We start from the raw sequence: 24,403 nt of genomic DNA, 5'->3' as shown, positions 1-24,403 counted from the left end.
TGTTACTGCCCCCTGACTTCTCAGGAAGGCTGAGAGCCCTCAGGGAAGAGGGGGAGCTGAACCAGACATTATTAGCAGGTTCCCTCTGGCCTGAAGAGTCTTATCCCCCACCCAGAGTTTCCCCACTGACTGTGACCCTCTACAATTAGGGCTCTGGGAAGGAGAACAAAAGACCTGCTCCTCTAGTAGAAATATCTGCTATCCTGGACCTTTACTTAACTTTTTAGAAGAAGCTAACTAATGAACTGGAGACATTCTAAGGGATCTGTAAACTGGGTAATCTCTATTTGTTGAAGAAGCCTGAGGTAAACCAAGTCTCCTTGGTTATCCTAGTTTAATAAATTACTTACTTTTAAACAAATCTCTTTGTGAGGGAATTATATGGTTTCTTATAAAAATGATTAACTAAGGTCGATTGAGATTTAGTTTATCTAGGGAAATGAAATAGGGTAAACAGTTGTAAGCCCTTGCAAAACTGACCATCATAAAATTCAGGTCAAAATTTAACAAGTTCATGTTACTTCCAAGCATTATTCTTGTGGTCACGACTCTGTGAAAATTAACCTCTCTAGACTGGTTTGGAGTCTAATCTGGAGAAGTTTGCTTCTTGCAAGATTCTAAGAATAAATACTTCTATTCTTCATTTGAGATATCACTGAGTATTTGTAAATTGGATTTGCTGTATTGCACAGTTTGGGGGCTCGTTTTCTGGGATAAATGCCTGGTAAGGGAATGATCACTGCTCAGCTTTGGAGACCAAAAGATGCCTAGGGACCTTTTGTCCCCAAGTCTCCGGGGTTTGGCAGTGTTTTCCCTGCTAAGCAGAGACTCCAGACAGAGATACTCAGTAAAGAAAGAAGAAGCAGAGTAGAACCTGGTATTTTGTATGAAATGTGTATGAGCTCGTGGTCTGGAAGGAATTGTACATACAACTCGAGGAAGGAAGAAAAGTCTGGGGATCAATTGGCTGGGTCAGGGGAGACCCGAGAAATTAATTTCACTAAATTAAGGTGGGTGTGTTGTCAGGCTGCAGGGATCCCAAGGGAAGGACTCACCAAAACAGCTCTTGGTTGACCACTGGCAAAAAGTGATCTTTGCCAAGAGATTGAAGCAGAAATACGGTCCACTCCAATCATGGGGAAAGTGCAGTCAAAGTCCCCAACCGGGACTAGGTAAGGAAGTACCAGCCAATAGTCCATTAGGGAATTGGTTGCAGAATTGGAATAAATTGCCAAGGTATAGAAAGAAGAAAACTATAAAGTATTGTTTTGTTTGGGGTGAACAAGATTTGAGTGGAGGAATAATTTGGCCAGAATATGGTCACTCTGATAATTGGACATGTCAACAACTAAATTTATATGTTAATGGGAAAAATCCCTTCAATCCAGAGGAATCAATATATGCAAGCCTCTGGCTTTCAGGGACAAAAGACTGGCTGTTTCTAAGCTAGGCAAAAGAAATGGAAGAAGGGCCCAAGACAGAAGAGATCCCATCTCCCTCCTGGGATCCTTTAGTTGCAGTCCTTCCACCATATATGCCCCCTCCTCAGCCAGTAGCACCCCTGTCTGTGGAGGCGGAACCAGAAAGGCAGCCGCCCTTGATTAAACTGGAGAACCAAGGGACAGCAGGAGCCAATAGGAAACTAGTATATAAACATTTGGGAAGAGAATTAGAACAGCTGAGGAAAAAATTGTATATCTTAGCCACTCTCTTCACTTCAGAAGAAAAATCAACTATTAGAAAGGCAGCTATGGAAGAGTGGGAGGGACATCATCCTCTTTCAGAAGGAATGATGGCTGCAGAACAAAAATATCCATTAGTAAATCCAGAATGGGATAATAATAATCAAGCATGCAGGCAGAATATTGCAAGATTTAAGGGACCTGATTATTACTGGGACTAAGAATTCCTTTCCCAAAATATTAATAAGGCCTTAGAGGTTAGACAGGGAAAAGATGACCTTTCAGATTTCTAGAATGTCTCAAAGAAAATACTGGAGATTAAAGTTAGAAGATCTAGTGATAGAAAGTGTGTTGAAGCTATATTTTGTCATCAATTCATGGCCAGACATAAATAAGAAATTGTAGAAATTGGAAGAATAGAATAATAATTCAACTGGGGAATTACTGAAAGAAACAATGAAGGTATATGTAAGGAGAGATTGGGAAAGAGAAAAGAGAGAGTCAAAGAATCAAATTGCTAATTCAGTCTTTACAAAGCTGCCCAAGGACAGGGAAAAGGGTGGAGTAAAAATAGAGGAAGAGGGTAAATAGCTGAACATAGTGCCCTCTGGCCTGTTGAACCTGTGGGTAAACTAGGCATTTTTCTAAAAATTGTCCCAGGAGGAGAAAGAAAAATTATTAGCAAGTTTGCTTTCATGGAATTAGAGAACAAAAAAGTTTAAAAGGGCTAAATTTGGGCAGGAGAATTGGTAATTGTTTGCAACATTTGATTAAGAATTCTAGGAACTTAATTTATTTTTAAAAAGTACTATAATTTTGAAATCAAGGGAAATAACTTTACTGTTGCCTCACATATGCTAGATTTATTCTAAGTATAAAATCTTAAAATTGTTTGAATATTGAGGCCTTTTTTTCTGAAAAGAAAAACTTCTTTTTATTTGGTGGGACTTCAAATTAAAATATACGTTATTAAACAAAATGCTGGAAGCTTACCTTAGGGGAGTTTGTGTTTGTATCTTAGATATGTTACTTTCTAGAAGTATTAGGTAATCTGTAAAAATTCTGTCAGCTCTACTAAGCATGTATATAGGTTTTATTTATTTAGCTATTCATTGTGCTGTGAATCTTAAAAGTTTTGGAAAAAGGAGAATGAAGGTGATTTAAGAAGGATTGATTAGTAAGAGCAAATTGAAAGCTTGAATGATTTCAAGAAGGAATCAGTTGGAAAAAGAAAGAACGAACTGATTGGGAGGAGCATTCACAGAGAGTGCTGGGAAACAGGATGGGTTTTTGGGAAAGAGAACCAGAAGGGAAAGTATGTAGCAAGAGGGAAAGAGGAAGTTGAGTAGAGGGTTGAGAAGCACGGTGGAGTTAGGCGAAAAGCCATGTGGAATAAGAGAAGGGCGGAAGAGAGTTCATGTGAAATCCTCTTCTTCCAATTAAGTCTGATGTGGAAGAATGGCCACATGGAATCCTCCTCCCCTCCTACTCCCCTATTAAATGTGTTCCAGCTGCTTTCTGCAGAGGCTTGGCTTTGGCAAATGATTTCAAGAGATAGGCTTTTAAGTTAATTGAATGAATATTTGTTTCTTTTGATACATAATGGTTTCCTTGGTTAAGAAATATGGTATTTCTAAAAGTTTAATATTTTAAAGAACTTCTTGGATTCTTTTATGTAGTTTTAGGATATCGATTGTATCGGGTCATCCTGACATCACTTAAAGAGCCTCTGACAATAAGTTTATTTTTTCTTTGTCCTTTTGAAAATGTTTCTGTTATGGATAATATGCAATTTGAAATATTTGTCTATGTATTGGGTATTTTAAAAGCAAGCTGATTTGTATGTATAATGTTTACTTATGAAACATCTAGTTAGATATGAAAGAAGTGAACTTACTGAGACATTCTTACTGTTATAAATATAAGGTTATGGTAAATATCTGTTTAGGATTTTGGTTAATGGGATTTGTTATTGGAAGTAAAAGTTTCTTGGGCTTATAGTCAATACTATTTGGGAGTTTTAAAACTCCACCCTCTGACAGTTAGTGGGACAATTAATTGGAGTAAAAATGAATTAAAGCTATTTTATCTTGTATGTGCTGAAAGTTGAATTTTAACTGCTTATATTGCGTTATAGTTATGTGCCTAAATTTTTTCTTCCTGTAACTGATTTCTATAATCAGAGGAATGGTCAAATTCAATTCAATTATGTCATACCTTGCTATTTCCAACCTGGTTATATGTAATTATTATATCCTAAATACTTGGCAAATAAGTATTTAGCCTGATCATTTATCTGTTACTGGATATTGTGTTTATGATATTCAAATTTTTTTTTTAAGGTTTCCAACTAATGAGAGGACAATTATCGGAGGGAGACCTGTTATTTATTTGGGACTACACCTGACAGCCATTTGTCTGTCCTGTTAAGCAAACTAATCCCTTCACATAGGAAGCTGCTGGCTCTTCACGTTTTGCAGCAGTCTCGTGAATAGAGTCTTTCTATCTCAGACTGTTCTAACCTTTATTTGTTAGATTTGTGTTTGTTGTTTTTGTTATTGTTCTAGATTTTGGTCAAATTATAGATTATTGAACTGCTTCTGAGACATGGATCAGCCCATCTGAAGCTTTGGTAGAAGGCAGCATGGCCACACCCATCCCCTCCCTGGCTGAGCATCTCACCCCATCCTCAGCATGAAGCAGTTTTTGAGAGACCATTATCCCTGCTCCTAGTGTACTTTGGACTGATATAGAGAATTTGGGAACCCTGATTGGGTCATCTATTACTATGTGTTTAAGATTTGGGATGGAACCAGTGCTGTATATTTGAGGAATTTTTTAGGAAACTTAACTGTACTAGTCTATTATGGATAGGAATTTTGATTCACTCTTGGGATTCATATGTGGAATGGTATTTGATAATTCCTCTTTAAAAAAAGAGGGAGAGATAGGAAATTCATGAAAGTGGTGTATTTTTCTCAAAAGAATGGAACAATTCATATAAACAGTCCTTTTTGTTTTTACTCCTTGCTTAAAATTTATTGGACTATGATTTGCTGGTTTGCTTTAACTTTGGAATCCCTTATTCTGTTGGAATTGCCCTGGCAGACTCAGTTTTGGGGATTGTTTTTAGAAACAACCAGAAATCAGACACCTGTCTTGGGACTGGCAGTCTTTCTCATCTGTTTCTCCACTCTTGTAACCCCAGTTCCTTAATTAGTATTTCAGCATTCTCATAGGACCTTGCAATTTGGTATCAGGCCTCTAAAAGTTCTAGGTGGCCTGCCTTGGTCTAACTGTGCATACACTACTCAGAAATCTGTATCCTAGTAACAGCTCCTTTTGACAGGGGACAGGTTGAACTACTCCAGGCCCCACTTTTTCCCCTTTTTGGAGTTTCTGACAGACTTTGGGTGTCCTCTTAGATGGGCAGCAGGACTATCCTGAGCACTGCTACTCCCTATATAAGCAGAGGCTGTTAAACACACAAATGACCACAGACATAACTCACAGTGAACTGTCCATCTCAAACTGGATTCTCTGGCTGAGATGTTCCCCAACTGTAGTGGACCTGACCTGATAGCAATAGGGAGCTTATGTATTACTGATTAATTCTGGGGTTAACAGGGAGAGACTTGTCCTTGCCTTTTTCTAGTTTTATTTTGGTTTATTTGCTTTACATAGGGCTGGTCAAAATGATGGTGCTGAGACCTCCTAGGTATCTAGAAGAAAGTATAATGTGTGGAATATCGTGCCTCAGTTTCCCTAAATTATCCTGCCTCATTTTCCCTAGAATGTCTTTATTTTTGTATTTTTATGTCTGCTAAATATCAATCTGTTCTGTGATAAATGATTCCAAGACAAATGGTGGGAATTAGTGAGTGGGAAGTCCTCATGTGTTTAAAAAAAGGGGGAGGGATTTGAGTATAACAGGAAACTGAAGAACTCATTTGATAATTCTGCAGAGAACCCCAAAACCTAAACTCGTCACTTGGTAATTCCAGATCTGATTCAAGGGTATCATTAAGATACCCTTGATACCGATTCAAGGGTAATCATTAAGGCTCTGGGAAGGAGAACAAAACACCTGCTCCTCTAGTAGAAATATCTGTTCTCCTGGACCTATACTTAACTTTTTAGAAGCTAACTAATTAATGAATTGGAGACATTCTACAGGATCTGTAAACTGGGTAATCTCTATTTGCTGAGGAAACCTGAGGTAAACCAAGTCTCCTTGGTTATCCTAGTTTAATGGATTACTTACCTCTAAACAAATCTCTTTAAGATAGATTGAGATTTACTTTATCTGGGGAAATGAAATAGGGTAAACAGTTGTAAGCCCTTGAAAAACTGACCATTATAAAATTCAGGTCAAAATTTAATAAGTTCATGTTATTTCCAAGCATTATTCTTGTGGTCATGACTACATAACTCATTTCAGTCTCTGTGGAAATTAACCTCTCTAGACTGGTTTGGAATCCAGTCTGGAGAAGTTCACTTCTTGCAAGATTCTAAGAATAAACACTTCTATTCTTCATTTGAGATATTTCTGAATATTTGTAAATTGGATTTGCCATACCACACACACCCATGCGTGACTAACCCATCTTTTTTTGATCATTTCTTTGGACTTCTTTGTCACTGCTTTTTCCAACAGAGTAAGTTTTTTGAGGGTAAAGAAAACCTCCCATTTGCACTTATTTCTAGCACCTGTTTTGCATATAATAGAAACATAATTACTTGATTCTTCTTTGCAACCCCATTTGTAATGATAGTCTCACACTATATATGCCTCTCCATTGCCCTTTGATCAATCTTCAATTTCAATTTTACACAGATGTGCCCTGACTCATAGCAATATGTGACAAATCCGAAGGACACATATTTTTAATGTCTCTGTTTCTGGTGGATATAAACTATATTTATTCAATTGCTTCTTTGTACAGCAAACATTGTTTTTCTTCTGTGGGAGCTCATGCCAAGCTCTTTAAAAAGTGATTATGAATCTTTAGGAGCCTCTGGAGTATTCCTGGGCTTGATAAAAATCAACAATTTTTTCTGCACACTTGTCTAGAGGAGCTTACCACCACTAGGGAATGCTTGTTCAGCTTCAACAATAAGCTAACTCTTCCATAACAACATTGAAAAGTTTGGGGACGAAGATGTGTCCCTATTTTATTCCTCATGATTACAAGGTTGCTTCTTATTTTTCAAGGAGTCATACAAAATGCTTTCCAGAGACACATTTTTATCTTGTATTAACTACAAATGTTACTCAATTGGGTAATAGCAAAGATGAGGTCTACTGTATAACATGGATGGGAAAAATCTTTTCTATTCCATTCTGATGTTCTTGATTAGGAAGTCCTTGACATGTCTAAATACTTCTCATAAACATTTTTATAAACAGGATTAAGGAGAGATATGGATTGGTAGCTATTGATTTCTATTCCCCCTCCCTCCTTTTGTGGTGGGGAAGTAGGTTATTAACATCAGGAAATTTTATTTTTTTCTTTGAATACTTTGGATCCAAAAGTATTAAGACTTCCACTTGTATGCAGCAATGAACAAAATGAGAGACATTCCCAATAGTGTCCCAACTTTTTGGAAATTGCTATAACATTTTCCATATTTGATTTTATACTACCTTCCTTCCTGCTAAGCACATTGTTTGGAGTATATTTGTAAACAGTGCTCTCAGAGTTGGCATGCCTGAGTTAATTAAAATATTTTTGAAAATTTTAGTTGTATCTTTTAAGATGGCTTGAATATGTGCAAAATCAAATAAAGTTGAAAATCACTAATCATATAAGAGGAAAAAGGGATCCACACATGCAAAAATGTTTATAGCAGCTCTTTTTGTGGTGGCAAGGAATTGGAATTTTGAGTAGATGCCCATCAATTGGGAAATGGCTGAATAAGTTAAAGTATATGAATATAATTAAATTTATTGTTGTATAAGAAATAATAATGAATAGGCTGATTTCAGAAAAGCCTGGAAAGGCTTACATGAACTGATGCCAAATGAAGTGAACAGAACCAGGAGAACATTATACAAAGTAATACCAAGATTATGTGATGATCCAACTATGATAGATATAGCTATTCTCAGAAATACTTTGATCCAAGACAACTCTAATAGGCTTCTGTCTAATAGACAGAAAATGCTATATGTATTCAGAGAACTATGGAGACTGAATGTGGATCGAGGCATACTATTTTCACCTTTAAAATTTTTTTCTTACTTGTGTTTTTTTCCCCTTTGGAATTTTCTTTCACAACATGACTAATATTTGTAATTTAAAATAATTGTACATGTATAAAATAACTTTAAATTTTTTAAAATAATGTTTAAAATAATTGCACATGTATAATCTATACTGGATTACTTGATCTCTTGGGGAAGGAGGAGATAAGGGAGGTGGGGAGAAAAGAAAATTTGGAACTGCCATTTACTAGTTATATGTTGTTGGCTAAGTCAGAATTCTTCTGGGTTTGAGTATACACAATAAGAGCTAAGACTAGAGGACCACTGTAGTACCTTCTATTTCTAGCTCTATGATCTTCTGATCTAGAATCCCACAATATTATTAACTATTTGAGTTTAGTCATTCAGCAAGGTACAAACTTACTCAATTGGACAGAGGATGGAAGACTGTCAAATACTTTGCTGAAATCTAAATAAATTAAATCACCCACAGCATCCTACTGAATTGATAACTGTCAAAAAAGAAAATGGAGTTAATCTGGAAAAATTTGTTCTTGAAGTCCAGGTTCTCTGTGATCACCAATTCCTTTTCTAGAATTAATCATCTTTTAAATAAAGCTTCTAGAATTTTGCCAGGAACTTAAGTTAGTTTATGGTACAAGTTCTTTACCAAGGATCCAGGTTAGACTTGCAAAGTTCTAGACCAATAAATCTTGATTCTATTCTTTGTATAACCAGTCCTTTTCTTTGCATCCTTAACATTTTTATTTCCAGTTTCATTTGTTTTCCCAGTTCTTTTCCACTATAGATTTCAACAATAATAAACACTAAGTGATGGGATAGGAACTTGATGAAGAGAAAAGGGAGGAAAAAGACAGCTTAAAAGGACAAACAACCCAAAAATACAGTTATCAAAATAATTAGACGTTTTATTTCAAATTTTTGGAGAACAATTATTCAAAGCACATGAGATTTCTTCACTTTTCCCTGGGAAGAATGTCATCTCTTTTACATTTTTTTCTTCTGTATTTCCAATGAGAATTGGTATAATTAATAACTAGTTCTGAAGAATTAGCTTTGGTAAGTCTCTTATTTAATATTTACAATAAAAAATTAATTATAAGATTATAAAATATAATATGTAAAATTATAAAATACACAATTATAAAAATTATAGTAATAGAAATGTCTTATCTTTGTATTCTTATATAATTTATATCTTGAAGGACATTTCTTATATTTTAAGAGACTATAATATACAACACGATTCACATTCATTAATATACCTAAAAGAAATTATTAAATCTTTCTTTCAGTTTGATATAGATATACTGCTACACAGATACGCCCTTTACCAAAGTATCCCCTAAATCAATGTTCTCCACAGTGGGTTATTATACATGACAATCTATTGGTGTGCAAAAAAGAAAACTGTAACTTTAAGGAGGACAACATAATTATACAGTCCTGCAGCTGCTGTCTCTAATCCAAGACAGTCATTTGACACCTGTTCCCCTTCTGTTACACATCTGGTTTTTCCCTTTCCACATCCCTACAGCAAAGCAGTACAAACTCCTTACTTCTCCCTCTACCCCCTTTCTCCTTGTACCTAGAAAAACAAGCTAGGGCTCTTGTCTCCTGACTTGAGGCAAATTGCTGCAGTTAGCCAGATGCAAAAGATAGCAAAGGTGGCTGCCAGTAGACTTAGACAATTAATCATATAACTCAAATCTAAAACCCTACTCCTAATATCCATCCTATCCCAGAGCTTTAGTTTGACTGGAAATAAATAAAGGATATTCACTACTAGGAACCTATCCTCACATCTTATCATTTATATTCAACTGCTCCCTTCTCAGACTTCTTCTCCACTACTCTGTGATCATCAAACTTGACTCCCCAAGATCAGTCTATGTCCCCATGACTCCTGACCAATCCCTCCAAAGGGAAGATGGAAAATGACTAGCTAAATGTCATCTTTGAATAACTGGTGTACAATACAGAAAAAATTATCAGGATTTACTAAGTGGTCTCCTTTCATTGAAATCTTAGGCTTTCCTACAAGTTATATTCTCCAGCTATGAACTCATTAAAACTTAAGATGCTGGGGGGAAAAAAACAAAACAGCTTAGAATTTTCAAAAATAATGAATCCTACTGTTCTAAGAATGATATTAATCTTTTTTTTTAAACCCTTACTTGATATTCTCTGGCTTTTAAAATCCCTTCATAATCTGCTATCTTCCTACCCTTCTAATCCTCTTACACCTTTACTCAGTTCACTGTACTCTATTGTTAGTGACAGTGGTCTCCTTGCCAATAATGCTCCATCTCCTTTTCTATCATTCTTATTCCTAGTGCCTTTCCTCTCAACTTATCTCCAATTTAGCCTGTATACAGTTTGTTTGCACATAGCTGTTTTTATGTTGTCTCCCTCTTTAGACCTCCTACATACAGAATAGGGACTATTTTTTGCCTCTTTGTATTCCCAGACATCAAAGGTACTGAATGCTTGTTGACCTGATTTGACTTTAAATAAAATTTTTACAAGTTATTTTTAAAATAGTTTATTTCATCTTTAACTCATCCTTTTTAAAGGATCTTTAATTTTTTATTGTCTTTACAATATATATTAAGGTATTAATACAATGGCAAAAGTCCTACTCAAAACAGGCTTTTATGAGAGGACTAGAAAATTAATACACACACACACACACACACACGCACACGCACACACACAACACACCAGAAAATACACAGGATGAAAGAGAGTCAAGAGACTGACTGTTTTACCAGTTATTAGCTATGTCACCTTGGGGAAATTATTTTAACTGAGTTTTAGCTTTCTCTTCTGTAAAATGAAAATAATTCTTGCCCTGCTTAACTCATACAGATATCCTGAGAATCAATGTAAAAATCACTCTATGTAAAAGTCCTTTTCAAAGCTATAAAACAACATATGGACAAGGTATTAGAAAGGAGTTAAAGAACTAAAAGGCTGGGATTCAAATCCTCCCTCCAGACATTTATGAACTGGGCATTTATGTCATATGAACTGGGCATATCCCTTAACCTTTGTAAGACTTGGTTTCCTATATGTAAAAGAAAGATAATAGCACTTACCTCAAAGGGTTATCATGAGGATGATCAAATGAGATATAATTAAAATGATTTGTAAACCTCAAAAAAGCATTATATAAATGGGAGCTGTTATTAAATATTGATTCTACTCTATAAAGATCTAAATTCTTAGAAACCACATTACACTAAAAGTGTACATTTATTTTTTTTCCTCTCAAAAATTACATTAACCATTTCAGTGTGGATAAAGTATTCAGTTATTTTGCTTTTAAGAAAATTTAACTTTTAGCAAAAACATTAAGATTTCAATAATTTTCTTAATTTGCAAAAATGATTAAATCTTTGCCATCAGATTCCTGAACAGCAATATTTAAATTTATATCCTTTTAAAGTGATTTTTCCCTGAATGAAGACTATCTTTAAAATGACTATCGTCTTTCAATTAGAACTGACTTGAACTTGAAAATCAAGAACAATAATAGAGCACCCAAGAGTCGAAAACCCTTTGCTGCCTCCTTTTCTTATATTAGTATCCTACATGAGGAGTTCATAAAAAAAAATGACAACACAGAGTACCGAGTAGACTCAACCTCAAGATCAGGAAGACCATGTTTCACTTCCCATTTCTCATTACATACTATCAATTGCAGAATGGCTACTGATCCAGGTATTATGGAAGGTTTCCTTATAGGGAGAGTTCCTAATACAAATAAATTTACTGGTGCAGATTTTTTTTAAATGGGGAAAGGCAGAAGAGTAATGTATTGAAGTCATTCCTAAATTAATCCTTAACCATAAAGTTAACATAATCCCTATAGGGTTAAAACAGGAAGAAAGTGTGCTAGGAAAATGATATCCAGGACAAGGCTTACTTGTGCTAGGCCAGTACATACCTGCAAGGCTTCAGTACAGCAATTAATTTGTTTAAACTGCATACATTAGAGTTTTTTTAGGTATTAAACAAGTTTTTATTACATAGAATCTTAAGAGTGACAGCAACAACAACAACAAGTACATGGTGTTCTACATATCTTATTCATTGAGCAACAAGATTTAACTGTATATTCTACATACTACAGGGAAGCCAGGTACCTCAGTGAATAGAGTGTCAGACATGGAGTCTTGAAGACTCATCTTTCCTGATCGAGAAAATCAAATCTCAGATATTTCCCAGCTGTGTGAACCTGAGCAAGTCACTTAACTCTGTTGGTCTCATCTGCAAAATGAGCTAGAGAAGAACATAGGAAACCATTCCACTGTTTTTGTCATGAAAACCGCAAATGATGTCATGAAGGTTGTACACAACCGAAAAACAATTGAATAATAAGAACAATCTACTCACTACTCAGTGTGTAAAGACAGACATGTAATGTCAATGTGAGCCTGAACACATTACTAAACCTGTCAGTGTTCTAGGCAAGTAAGACTAGTGATGGACTACAGCTTCTAGGGTAGACAGCAATAATTTTAAGGTCCCCTGACTTTAGGGTACTTCTGTTCTAATAATCTGTCAGTGACTCTAAATGAATGCTACTGGTCTGTCTTCTGGCCTAGGAATATAATAATATTTCTTCCCTTAGATTTTAGGGAAGATATATTAGTGATCCTGAGACCCTCTAACTTTAGAGCACTATTCTTCTGTCAATGATTCTAAAGTCTTCTGGCTTTAGGAATAGTCCTAGGTCTGTTGGTCAGTGATAAATCACCAAATTCCTGAGCCCACTCCTAAGTTCTACCTCACCATAAAATGAGCATATCAATAATAAGATCTAGATAAATGTGTCTCCTTGCTTCAGGTTCTACCTAAATTAATTTGGAATTTTGCTCAGTTTCAATTGGTGGAACAACAAACTTTATCTCTTGTCATGGATATGGGTTCAAACCTGCAAATTCTTTTGAGCCACCTCATGACGCCCTTCTGCGACCCCCAACCTTTTGGGTTAGAGTTGAGTAATTTTTTCACCCAACAGTTCCTTATAATAATGAAATCACAAATTAAACCTCTATCCCTTTTTATTAAAATCATAATCTCAGAATTGGGAGGAAATTTAGAAATCATCTAGCTCAACTCAGATCTAAACAAATATCCCCAACAGATCAGTAAGTGATCACCCAGTCTCTTCTAGAAGACCTGTAATTGGGTCAGTCTATTCTTTGGAGACAGCCTATTTAATTTTTGGATAGCTCAAATCATTAGGAAGATTTTCAAATTACTTAACCACTCCTCAACAAGGACAAGTATAACGTCTCTAAAAGTGACATCCCTTCCAAGTCTTGAAGACAGCTACCATGGCTTAAGTTTTCTCTAGGTTAAACATCCCCAGTTTCTTCAATCATCACACAGTTTTAACTCAGGTCTTAAAAACAAAGTCAGAAATAATCCAATTTCAAAAGTAGTCAACTGCAGCTTGCAGAAAGACTTTCTACTTACGTGGGAAAAAGGGGGACTTGAATTTGAAATAATTACTTTTATTTTCCATTTCCTTAAAATCCTTTAAACTTGAAGTGATTAGCTGGTAATCACCATATCTTATTAACAATAGCCATTATTTCCACATCAAAGATACTACTCAGGTAACTAGCATTCTATTTCCTGAGGAAGGAATTTCTAAATCCTCAAAAAAATGCAGGTAGACTTGTCTCTAAATTTCTTCAGTCAGAAAGAAGGGAAGATCTTACTTAGAATGAAAACACATTGAGTGAAAAATACATTAGAATGAAAACATATTTATGAGGAGGAAAATATAACTTTTTTCAAAGACATCATTTGACCTTTAAAAGATGACAGAAAATTAAGTGATTTTATTTCCTATAGTATTCTATTTTTATTGGTAGAGATCATAAAATTGCAATTTTTCTTAAAAAGGTCTCTAAAAGATACTTGGTGCAATGGAATGGGAATTCTAGGGTAAAAGGATTTTAATTCAAACCCCATCTTCTTTGTTTACAGTCCCTGGGGACATTGGGCAAAGACATTCAATTCCCTGGTACTTAGAGTCCTCATCTGCAAAATGAAGAGACTGAATTAGATAGTGCCCTCCAAATTCCTTTTCAGCTTTAGTTCTAGATCCTATGATTTGAGTAGAAACCTTCCTATTGAATGTGAGCTTTTGGAGAGCAGGGACCAGTTCATTTCTGCCTTAGTATGATCGGCACCTGGTACAAAGCAGGCACTTAATAAATGTTTGTTGATTGATCCCTAGGAGCTTTTTCCTATTTTACTAATGTACATACTAAGACAGAAAATAGTTTAATTGAACTAACCAGTATCTCTAAGTGGATCAAATAATTCAGGTAGAAATGGAATCTGAGTCATCAATCCTAGAATAGTAAGTTGGGTAATAATGATAGAAATAGAGAGTGATGGATAAGGATGGGGTAAAGAAGAGAAGATTCAGGGTTTTTTTTTTGTTTTTTTTTTTTTTTTGGTTTTTATTTTTAAAGAGAAATACCATGGTCTTTAGGAATGAAGACCTCAACTGTCAAAAGTTGTTGCTGAACTAAGACATTAATGTTTATGAGAATTTATGAGTGGAAAAGATTTTTATAACAGGCTTTTAAAAATAAGACTTTAGGTGTTACTGAATCTGGTCAGAGAGATAGACTCTAAAATACCTTCTTTTATTACTCCAGTAATACTTTTCACAGATTATTCTGAAGGTGAAAAAACATTACTAAACATTACTGTCTTTAGAGGACAATAACGTCTTCAGATTCTAGAAGTTTCAAAAAAAAATTTTTTTTCCCAAAAAACGGTTTTTAAAAAAAGGCAGAATGGGTGGTTTTACTACTCTACTAAAAAAAAGGTAAGTTTTATTTTCAAGATATCCTGAGCTTTATTCAATATCATTATGTAAACAAATAGAATTTTAATTCTATAGCTTCTATGCACTGTACAGTACTCTCTTTTAGAGAACCAACACTTGCAAGGGGCTTTACCTGTCCACATTAAAATGCATTATTATATATGAATTAAGCTTATGGAGTTATCCTCTTACATTCTTACATATTATAATACTAAATATTATTTCTTAAAATAACCTGATTTCCCCCCCCCAAATTCAACTGTTCATGGATGAGAATTATAAAATGACTATTAGCCTCAGACATCTCCTGTAATATCATGTAGAAAGCAGTTCCCTACTATCTTTGTGTCATTCAGGGTTCTTTCATTTCATCTGAGAGTGACCTTCTAATGATTGAAGATGGAAACTTAAAAAATTCAAACTTTCACTTGCTTCTTTGTACAAAATTCAGTGTAGCTTTAAAACTAATTTGGAAGATGTCAAAAATACCAACAACTTTCAAGTTTCTTTGTTTTTAAAGTGCTCCATGTGCAATGTAAAATTAGTTTCCAGGATAAAGAAATCCATTATGAAGACCAATAAATTCTTCAAAAAACCAGCAGTTAAAAACAAGAGCAGCTTGATTCAAGTATTAATTTGTAGGCTTTAGGCACATTCAAATTAAAATAACCATAATCAGATGAATTTTGCAATTGCTGAGACAAAGGCAATTTACAGGAAAGCCCTGCAAACTAACATGTAAACTGTAACAAATATGTAAACTCAAAGTGACTTTGGAATTTTTAAGTAATAAATGCTCACAGGATAGTGAACAAGAATACCATACTTACTCATTTCTCATCAGAAATAAAAGAGGTAATAAGTTTGTTTAAGTATTCAGAGGCCATATAAGAAACAAAAACAAGTGATTATCACTAGTATGTTGCTTCGTCCATGTTGTCATCACTTTCTGCACCAAAATCATCTCCATCTTCAAAGTAAGAATTGATGTAATCATTTTCCTAAATAATGGAAAAGCAGCAACATTAAAACAATTAGAATGTTAAGTTATATTAAGTTACTCTTTTAATCTGTTCCTCTACTTAGGTAGGGGAAAAAAATACCAAATTATCAAATCAGCAACAGTATCAGCCCCAAAACCAAAGGAAAAGGGGAATGGGTAAAAACCTCACAATTTTTAGTTTGCTTAAAAAAAAAAAAATAAAGGCTACACTGACTCCACTCACATTTTTTTCCTATTTTTTCAAATAAAGACCATCAATTCCCATTGTTGCCTAGATAAGAGTCAGCTTCAATGAGTCTCATTTATAAAAGGAAATGTGTGTGTGGGGGGAAATCTGGTTTTTGCCTAAATATCTTTAAAGTTTTTTTCAGTCCTAAGATACAATGATTTTGTCAATACAAATATTGTTAGAGGCCATTTTAAGGTTCAAATCTGACATCAATTACTGCATCTTGTTATATCTGATTCTTTGTGTCATGGACTATAGCATAGCACACCTTTCTACCTCCTACTATTTCTAAATGTCTGTCCAAATTTGTTTATGAGTCATTCTAAAAGTTTTCTCCAACACCACAATTTGAAAGCATTGATTCAGTGGCACTCAAGTGATAGTTCAATTCTCACAGTCATATACTGCTAGGGAGAAAATCATAGCTTTGACTATGTAAACCTTTGTTGCCAAGGTGATGTCTCTGCTTGTTAGTATGCTGTCCAGATTTGCTATAGCTTTCTTCCAAAGAGCAAGTGTTTGTTTTTTTAAGTTTTATGACTACAGTTGCCCATCCAAAGTGATCCTTGAGTACAAGTATATAAAATCTGACACTGCTTCCATTTCTTCTCCTTTTTACCAGAAAGTGATGATACTAGTTGCCAAGATCTTGTTTTTTTTTTTGTTTTTTTTTTTTTTTTTAATGTTAAACCAGCTTTTATCCTCTTTTCTCTCAACAAGAAACTTCTTGATTCCCCTTCACTTCTGTCATCAGAATGGTAACTCTCCTTAGATACTGGAAATGTATATTTGAAAACCACAGCTCTCCACTTTAATCTAATATAAGAGATTATTTTATGTTTTAGCACACAGATAATAGACACCAAGAACAGCTCACTAGATTACCTAATCAAAAGAAGAGTAAGACTCAAATACAGCACAATGAAGCCCCACTGCTCAATTTCTTTTGGGTTCAGTTAGGGTTGGTTATTTGTAGATTTTCAGGAATGAGAATATTATTCAGACAAAATACTCAGATGATGTCCCTAAGGTCAGCAGCCTTTGAGAACTGATTCATTAAATATGTTGGCAAAAATGTCTAATACATATATAATAGAGTATAATAGAAATATAATGGAAAATGAACAACTGAAAACACGTAGACTAGTTCTTAAAATAAACTCCCTTGAGATAACAGTATAATTCTGAGTGATTGATTTGGTTCACCCAAGAAGATATTTGGAAATATGACTTCTATTAGATTTCCTAGTCATTTTGGTCTCCTCCTGGCTTCTGAGAAAATAGTCTGGAACTTCCAAAATTAGAAAGGGAAACAAAGATTATCTGGGTTGAGGAAAATACTTCTGGGTCTCTCAGTTATATGCAGGAGTGACAAGACTAGAGGAATGAACAGTATATGTTTTGCTCACAAGTTAGGATTCCTGACAGTTTGTGTGGAAAAGAAGGAGGAGGAGGAGATATTATTATTATATAATAGTGGGAAAATTAATCTGAAACTAATGATGAAACTGGGAATTTAGAATTCTCTGTGGATTGCCTACCAATCTAAGTTGCATACTTAAAAATATCAAGAAAATATGAACAGTTCCTTTGCATATCTTTTTCTTCTCCTTCCCTTTTATTTTCCCTACCTTTCAAAGCTCCCTCTCATCAAGTTATCTAATTTTGAGTAGAAATGAAAGCCCTGGCTTTTGTTTAAGCCTTTATTCTCTGCTGGTTTCAGTCAAAAGAAAAAAAAAATCTTCCTACTCTGCTTTCTCTCTAAGGATATGGGTTTTTTCTGAGGAATGCCAATATTTCTACAAATTATCCACTTGATTAATTAGTCTCATTTATCCTTCAAAATAAAACACCTCTTTTGTTCTCCTACATCAAGGAGATGTCACAAAATAGAGAATGTTAATGGAAACTTCAACTGCTTCAAATTCATCAGGTCCTTGTAAGCATTTCTTCTTCCATTCTCACCTAATATGCACCTAAGGTCCCCTATTATATTGGTAGATTTGAGGGGGTAGGGGGGAGTGAAATGTAACTATGTATGCCCACTAACTGATATAGTGCAATACTCCATTAAGGACTGATACTGAATAGTTCACCCCATGGGTGGAGAAACCTGGAATCCTGCTGTTCCTGTGTTCAGCAGGGGAGCTATTAATTTGCCTTTTAGCATTAGCTGAGCCATGACTCAATGAAAGAACAACTCTGAAAATGCAGAATTCCCCAAACTAGCCACATCCAACACTAGCAACAAAATTTCTTAAGGAAATCTCACTAGTTTTAGGCAGGAATGAAAGAATGTTTATCTAATAAAAGCTATCTTTTTAGAAACCTACCAACTTACCAAGTTAAAAGATGTATTGAAGAAAGACCGTAGTCATCATCAGCAAGAAAACATGAGACATTAAGGCTGACGTGACTGACCCCACTCCAAATCCTGGGGTAACCCCAACCTGAGCTAAGCAACTCTAATCTTGGTTGTCCCTAGTCCCTAGTCTCCTTACTTGGAGACTAGTAAGGAGAAGGTCAAAATATCATCCCTCATTCCAAGAATCTGGATAGTGTTTATAGTCATTCTGAAGGTGAGGGTAGCTATAGAGATTATGAACTTGAAACCAAGTATTTGTCACATCTGAAATTTATAAAATTGGAAGTTGGAAAATTAAAAAACATCCAGAGGGTCTATAATTCTAATGGCTGGTCAAAACCCGTGTTCAATCCAAATTGTCACTTAAATCTAGCTAAATTATTAAGGCTAAGCATAAACTTATGCTCAACTAAAATCAGAATGCTAAAGAATACACACATATAGGGTGTGCCGGAGTCTGTTTATATGAACTTAAAAGAACTAACTGTTAAATGTTTAGTGTATTTACACTTTAGATATTATTTTGTTGACCGTCTAGTTAAGAAAGTGGTAAGAAAATGTTAATAATGTAGATTAAAATTAAAAGTGTGTTGTGCATATAACTCCCCACCAATCTCTGCGTGGAGTGCTGGTTGTTAAAATTTACCAGCATACCTGTGGCAGAGAGGGAATAAGCTAAGGTAATGGATAAAACTGTAGTATACCACTGATGAAAAATCGATTTCATTTTATTATCATTCAAATACATGAAAGTCTTTGTTTTATTGAAAATATAAAGTACCTCTGATTGTAGGAATTTCTGTTAACTAAAGTTCCATGTCTATGGCACTTTGCTTCAGTGGAGAATTTGATCCTATGATGAAAGATTTGATCCTATGATGATCCTATGATCATGGTATATCTCCTAGAAATTCTAAAGCACTCACTCAAAATGAGGACAGAGACAGGGACATTCTACATCACTCTGTCCTCTGAATGGAGTAATTCTAAGATTTTTACATTACTAGACACAAGAGGCCTCCTAAGTAAAGTCTGAATTTATCAGGTCTGTGTCAACTAATCAAATCTATGGGCTACCTCCTCTTAAACTTAACCTATTGCTAAATTCCTGATTTAAGAAACTCACATAACTGTATCAGAAAAAAAGCAAATTGCTTCCTGAAACAAGAAGAGTGAGAACTGTCAAGTTACTATTATGAAACTGCCTACCAATCAAGCACTTCTTCCTGAACCTAAATTCATTAAAGGCTATAATTTCATTGTTGTGATGGTTGAATTAATTTCAATGTCCTTTTTGTCACTGGTATAACCATGTTCCTGTTGACTAATTGTTTTTATAAATCCTATATACCCATTCAATATTATTACTATCTCCAACAACGGTATTGTTCATAAAGGGGTAGGTATGCTATATCATATATCATGTTATAACTTTTTAAATGGTACCTCTTCCTGCTCTTCTTCATCATACTCTTCTTGTTCATCAGCTGCTTCATCTTCTTCATCATCATCATCTTTCCTTTTCCCTTTACCTCCTTCTTTTTCATCAGTTTCCTCATCTGATTTTTCTTCATCACCTTTCTTTTCCAAGTCCTGGTATAAGTTAGATTCATTAAACCAATTTTTAGCAACACTTTGCCCATAATCACTGCAGTCTTATTTACAAGACAACACAATAATAGCAACATTTTGCTCCCCATTTTTCTTCAAAAAATTGGTATGTTTAAATTATGGATCAAAGACATGATGTTAACATCATGTCAATTTCTTTAAATGTGTTAATTACAATATTGAGTTTTGAGACAATACTTTATTAAGTGAGGATTTACATGATAGATTTTTGAAGATAATAATAGGCAAGTATGCAGTGCTTTACACATAATTCATTTGCTCCTCATACAATCCTATCCTCATTTTACAAATGAGGAAATTGAGGTAGACAGAGTGTAAATGACCTACTCAGGATCATACAACTAGTAATCTATCTGAATTCAAACATGAACTCTGGATTTCCTGATATTCTGTACAGCAATTTCTCCTCTGTATTATTTTGTTCTCTCTTCTAATAGATGCATGCATGCATGCACACACATATGTGTACACAAGTGCCCACACAATCACACATAAAGGTAAAGAGAAAAAAAACTATATTAAAAATATTGAATTTTATTCCTTCTAAGTCTGAAATGGAATTTTACATATTCATAGATGAACTACTGCTATTATAAGAGTGAGATTTTGTAAAGCAAAAGTTTTAGGGAATCAGTAATCATTTTTTAGAGTTATTCGTTCAAAGATCCCGCATGAGACTATCATTTTTCTCCCTACCTACCTGGTTACTGTTTCTTAGCTTTCAATCTTTAAAAATATATTTGGATGGTTTTGAATCCAGAGCACAATTTAAGATATATATATATATATATATATATATATATATATATATATATTTTTTTTTTTTTTAAATGTTCACCACCAGGAAAGATTCAATGATAATGAGCTAACTGACAAAAAAGTTTTTTTAGGGACCTTCAACTGAATGTGACAGTGATTTCCTATAGACTCTACATTTCTCATTCTCTCTGCTTCTAGTTTTATATTCTGTAAAACAGTATTTGTCAACATATACTTTCAATGATAAATGAAATGTTTATGTAGTTTTCCATTTGATAAGTGCATTAGGATGCTTCAACACATTGCAAATAAAGAATTCTGCAGAAATCCTATTAAAAATACCATGAGAGATGTATAGCTGCGGGGGTTGAGGGGGAAGGGGGGGAAAGTAGGCTACTAAGAATATACATAATTGATAGGCAAATAGTACAACCTATTGATATTCACATAATGACAAGAACACTGGAGAAAGCCCTCCAACAAAGTGAGTGAACCACCTCAGAGGATTTTATTTATTTATTTATTTATTTTTGCAGGGCATGGACAAGAAAAGGGACAGGCATGGATGGATTTTAAACTACATATTTTGAGGGAAGATATTTACTATTTTTGAGGGATAATTTATTGAGGGAAGATAATTATTAATGAGACCATGGAACAAAAGATGTTAATAGCAACAATGATAATAATAATAAGCATTTAAAGCACTTTGAGGATTACAAAGTGCTTTATATAAGTTAACTCACTTAATCTTCACAACAATCCTGTCAGATGCTATTATTATTCCATGTTATAGAACAGGAAATTGACCCTGACAGAAATTAAATGATTTGTCCAGAGTCCCACAAGTTTTACAGGTTTAAGACCTGTAATCAAGATTTGAATTTTTAGTTTTTCATGACTTCAAGCCTAGTCACAAAATATTTTAGATTTTCCTTTAACAGGCAACATTGCCTACCCATACTGGGTCTGCATCCCAAATGAAATAAAAAAACAAAAAGGAAAAGGACATATATGTACAAAAATGTTTATGGTATCTCTTTTTTTTGGTGGCAAAGAATTGGAAATTGAGCAGATGCTCATCAATTGGAGAATGGCTGAATTGTATACTATTAGGCTATAAGAAATGCTGAGCAAGATGGTCTCAGAAAAACATGCAAAGACCTACATGAACTGATGTAAATGAATAGTGAAATGAATGAAAAAAGTGAAATGAATAGAAGCAGAACATTGTACACAATAATAGCAACATTTTAAGATGATCAATCATGAATAACTTGGCTATCCTCAGTAATACAATGATCTAAGACGACTCTGAAGGACTTGTGATGAAAAATGCTTAAAAGGGATTTATGATTCTCATATTAATTGATATAAATATAATGAATATACTAATAATTTAGATTTTTTTCAGAGCTCCCATTTTCCCAGCAGATTCTGGCTTGGGAGTTCACAATGCAGCTTGAAGTGACAATCATTCTGACAACGCTCACGTTTTTGTTCTTGTTCTATGCCTGTTCTGAAAAGTATCAAAAACTTTACTCCTGTTTCCATCATAGAACTTTGGTTCTGTACCCAGCATGGTGGTCATGATTCCTAAAACTTGAAACAATCAACTTAAGAATTGCTCCCACAGGACTCAAGAACACCTATATTGTCTTGCACTTGTAGGCTTGCTTAAGAAACCCTAGAAATGATTATATTGTAATCCACTTTCTCTTGCTCACACCCCCATCCTATCCCACTTATAGTTTATGTATAAAACTTTGCTTTTCTTGCATCATGATGAGTTCTTTTTCTTGGGAAAACTTCAAAAGTTTGTAAACAGCATCCCTCATCCCTCTAAAATTAACTAATTAAACCACTATTTGATTGCTGATATACCTGCCTCTGACTAGCTCTATTTCATCCACTTCCAGATTAGAGAACAATCCAGAAATGCTATCCATCCCAGAGAAAAAATTGATGGTGTCTTATTAAAGTATACTTTTTTTTTTTAAACTTGGTTTTTCTTGGTCTTTTTTTGGTCCATGTTTTCTTTTTACAGTATGACTAACATGGAAATATGTTTTGCATGTCTACACATGTATAACCTATATCAAATTGCTTCCCTTCTCAAAAAGAGTGGTGGGGAGGAAGGGAGAGAATTTGGAACTCAAATTTTTTAAAATTGTTTTTGCATGTAATCAGTGAAAATACGAAATAATTCATTTTTTATAACATTTTGAGTTACACATTTTTCTCCCTTCCCAAGACAGCAAGCGATCTGATAGAAATATCCATATGTAATCATTTAAACATATTTCTGCATTAGTCTGTTGTGAAAGAAAAATCAGAACAAAAGGAAAATAATTAAAAAAAAAAAAGGCAACTCCTCCCTCCCCTCCCCCCCAGTTAGACTTTTCTGGTTAAGTTTGGGGTTATACTAATCAAACCCAAGTGACAATATTTCCATCAATTTGGAATTTTAACCACTATTTGTCACATAGGATTACAAATACAGCAGTGACAGAGCAGGAGGAGGTTAGAAGTGAAATGCGGATTTTTTTTTTTTTTTTTTAAATTATGGGTTGGTGACTTTGTACCTAGAAAGTTCTAAAACCTAGAAAGTTAAGACTGAAAACTCTTTGGGCTCTTGAATCAAATATGTTGAGTTTCAGTAACACATAGATCCCAGAACTAGTTAAAATTTACCTATTTGTTGCTTTGTTTGAGACTGGAATGTGGTATTTATTTCCCTCTGAATATACATACATTTCAAATTAAAGATCTGAAATACTTCTCTCTCGGAAATAATGATATAATCATTTGAATTCTAATTTCATTGTATTAAAACTGATAATTTTGATGGAATTTTTAGATTTCACAGATCAACTATGACTTAACTCATATTCAAGCTGCAATAAATAAGCCTTTTTACCCTGTCCTTAAGATAAAACACATTCAGAGTTCCAAATCAATCTTCCTTACAATATATATCTCCTTAATACTCTTCCTACTGCTTAGTTCAAAGGTGGCTAGAATCTAAACAGTTTCAGTCAATATAAGTTGGCTACAGCTTAATACCTATAAGCTATGTCTGCAATCTCATCCATCATCTCACCAAATTTAAGTTTGGCATATTTGATCACTAATCCTTCATCAATCACCACAACTTCAAGGAAGTTCATAATGGTATACTAAGTACAAAGATATGTAGAAAGAAAATGCTATATGGACATGAGTAACAAAGGGGAAAAGGAGAACATGTAGAAATTAAATATTACAAAGAAAAAGAATATCTATAATAAAGAAAATAAGAGCTACTTAAATGGATAAATTTCACATACTTAGTCCTCTTTCCTTTACCCTAGTTCATTCATTCATTTGTTTGTTTGTTTATTTGTTCATTCATTCATTTATTTATTTTTGGCATCCCTGGGTGGGCAGTCATTGGAGCCTAGAGAGGACGAAGGCAAAGGGATAGAGAAGAAAGTATGAAAGGTGATGTTTTCAAATGAGAAAGGAAAAGATCATGAAGACTGAGAAAACTGGGGAAGACACTTGACAATATGTAAGATCTCTGACACTGCTGATGTGACAAATTAAGCTACTTTCCAGCTAATGCATTGGCTTATCTAGAGATTTCCTGTTATTTCA

The 24,403-nt window shown here is 34.3% G+C and overlaps 1 protein-coding gene across 5 annotated transcripts in view; it reads right to left on the bottom strand.

Moving 5' to 3' along the window:
• Positions 1 to 12,623: 12,623 nt before the first annotated feature.
• Positions 12,624 to 24,403, bottom strand: part of POLR3G (RNA polymerase III subunit G) — a 75,491-nt gene continuing 63,711 nt past the window's right edge. For 4 of the 5 annotated variants that reach the window (XM_003759848.4, XM_023496076.2, XM_012541384.3 and 1 more), the window contains 2 exons: positions 19,820 to 19,966; positions 12,624 to 15,777 (listed from right to left, as the gene is read on the bottom strand). In XM_003759848.4, coding sequence (XP_003759896.1) covers positions 15,691 to 15,777; positions 19,820 to 19,966 — 234 coding nt within the window. In that variant the 3' untranslated portion in view covers positions 12,624 to 15,690. The remainder of the gene's footprint in view (positions 15,778 to 19,819; positions 19,967 to 24,403) is intronic. The other variant, XR_004234038.1, reaches the window with a different exon arrangement.

The sequence above is a fragment of the Sarcophilus harrisii genome, chromosome 1, assembly GCF_902635505.1.
Source record: "Sarcophilus harrisii chromosome 1, mSarHar1.11, whole genome shotgun sequence".
Classification (NCBI taxonomy): domain Eukaryota; kingdom Metazoa; phylum Chordata; class Mammalia; order Dasyuromorphia; family Dasyuridae; genus Sarcophilus; species Sarcophilus harrisii.
Note: the sequence above shows the minus strand (reverse complement) of the source record. Positions and strands in the feature narration are given on the sequence as shown.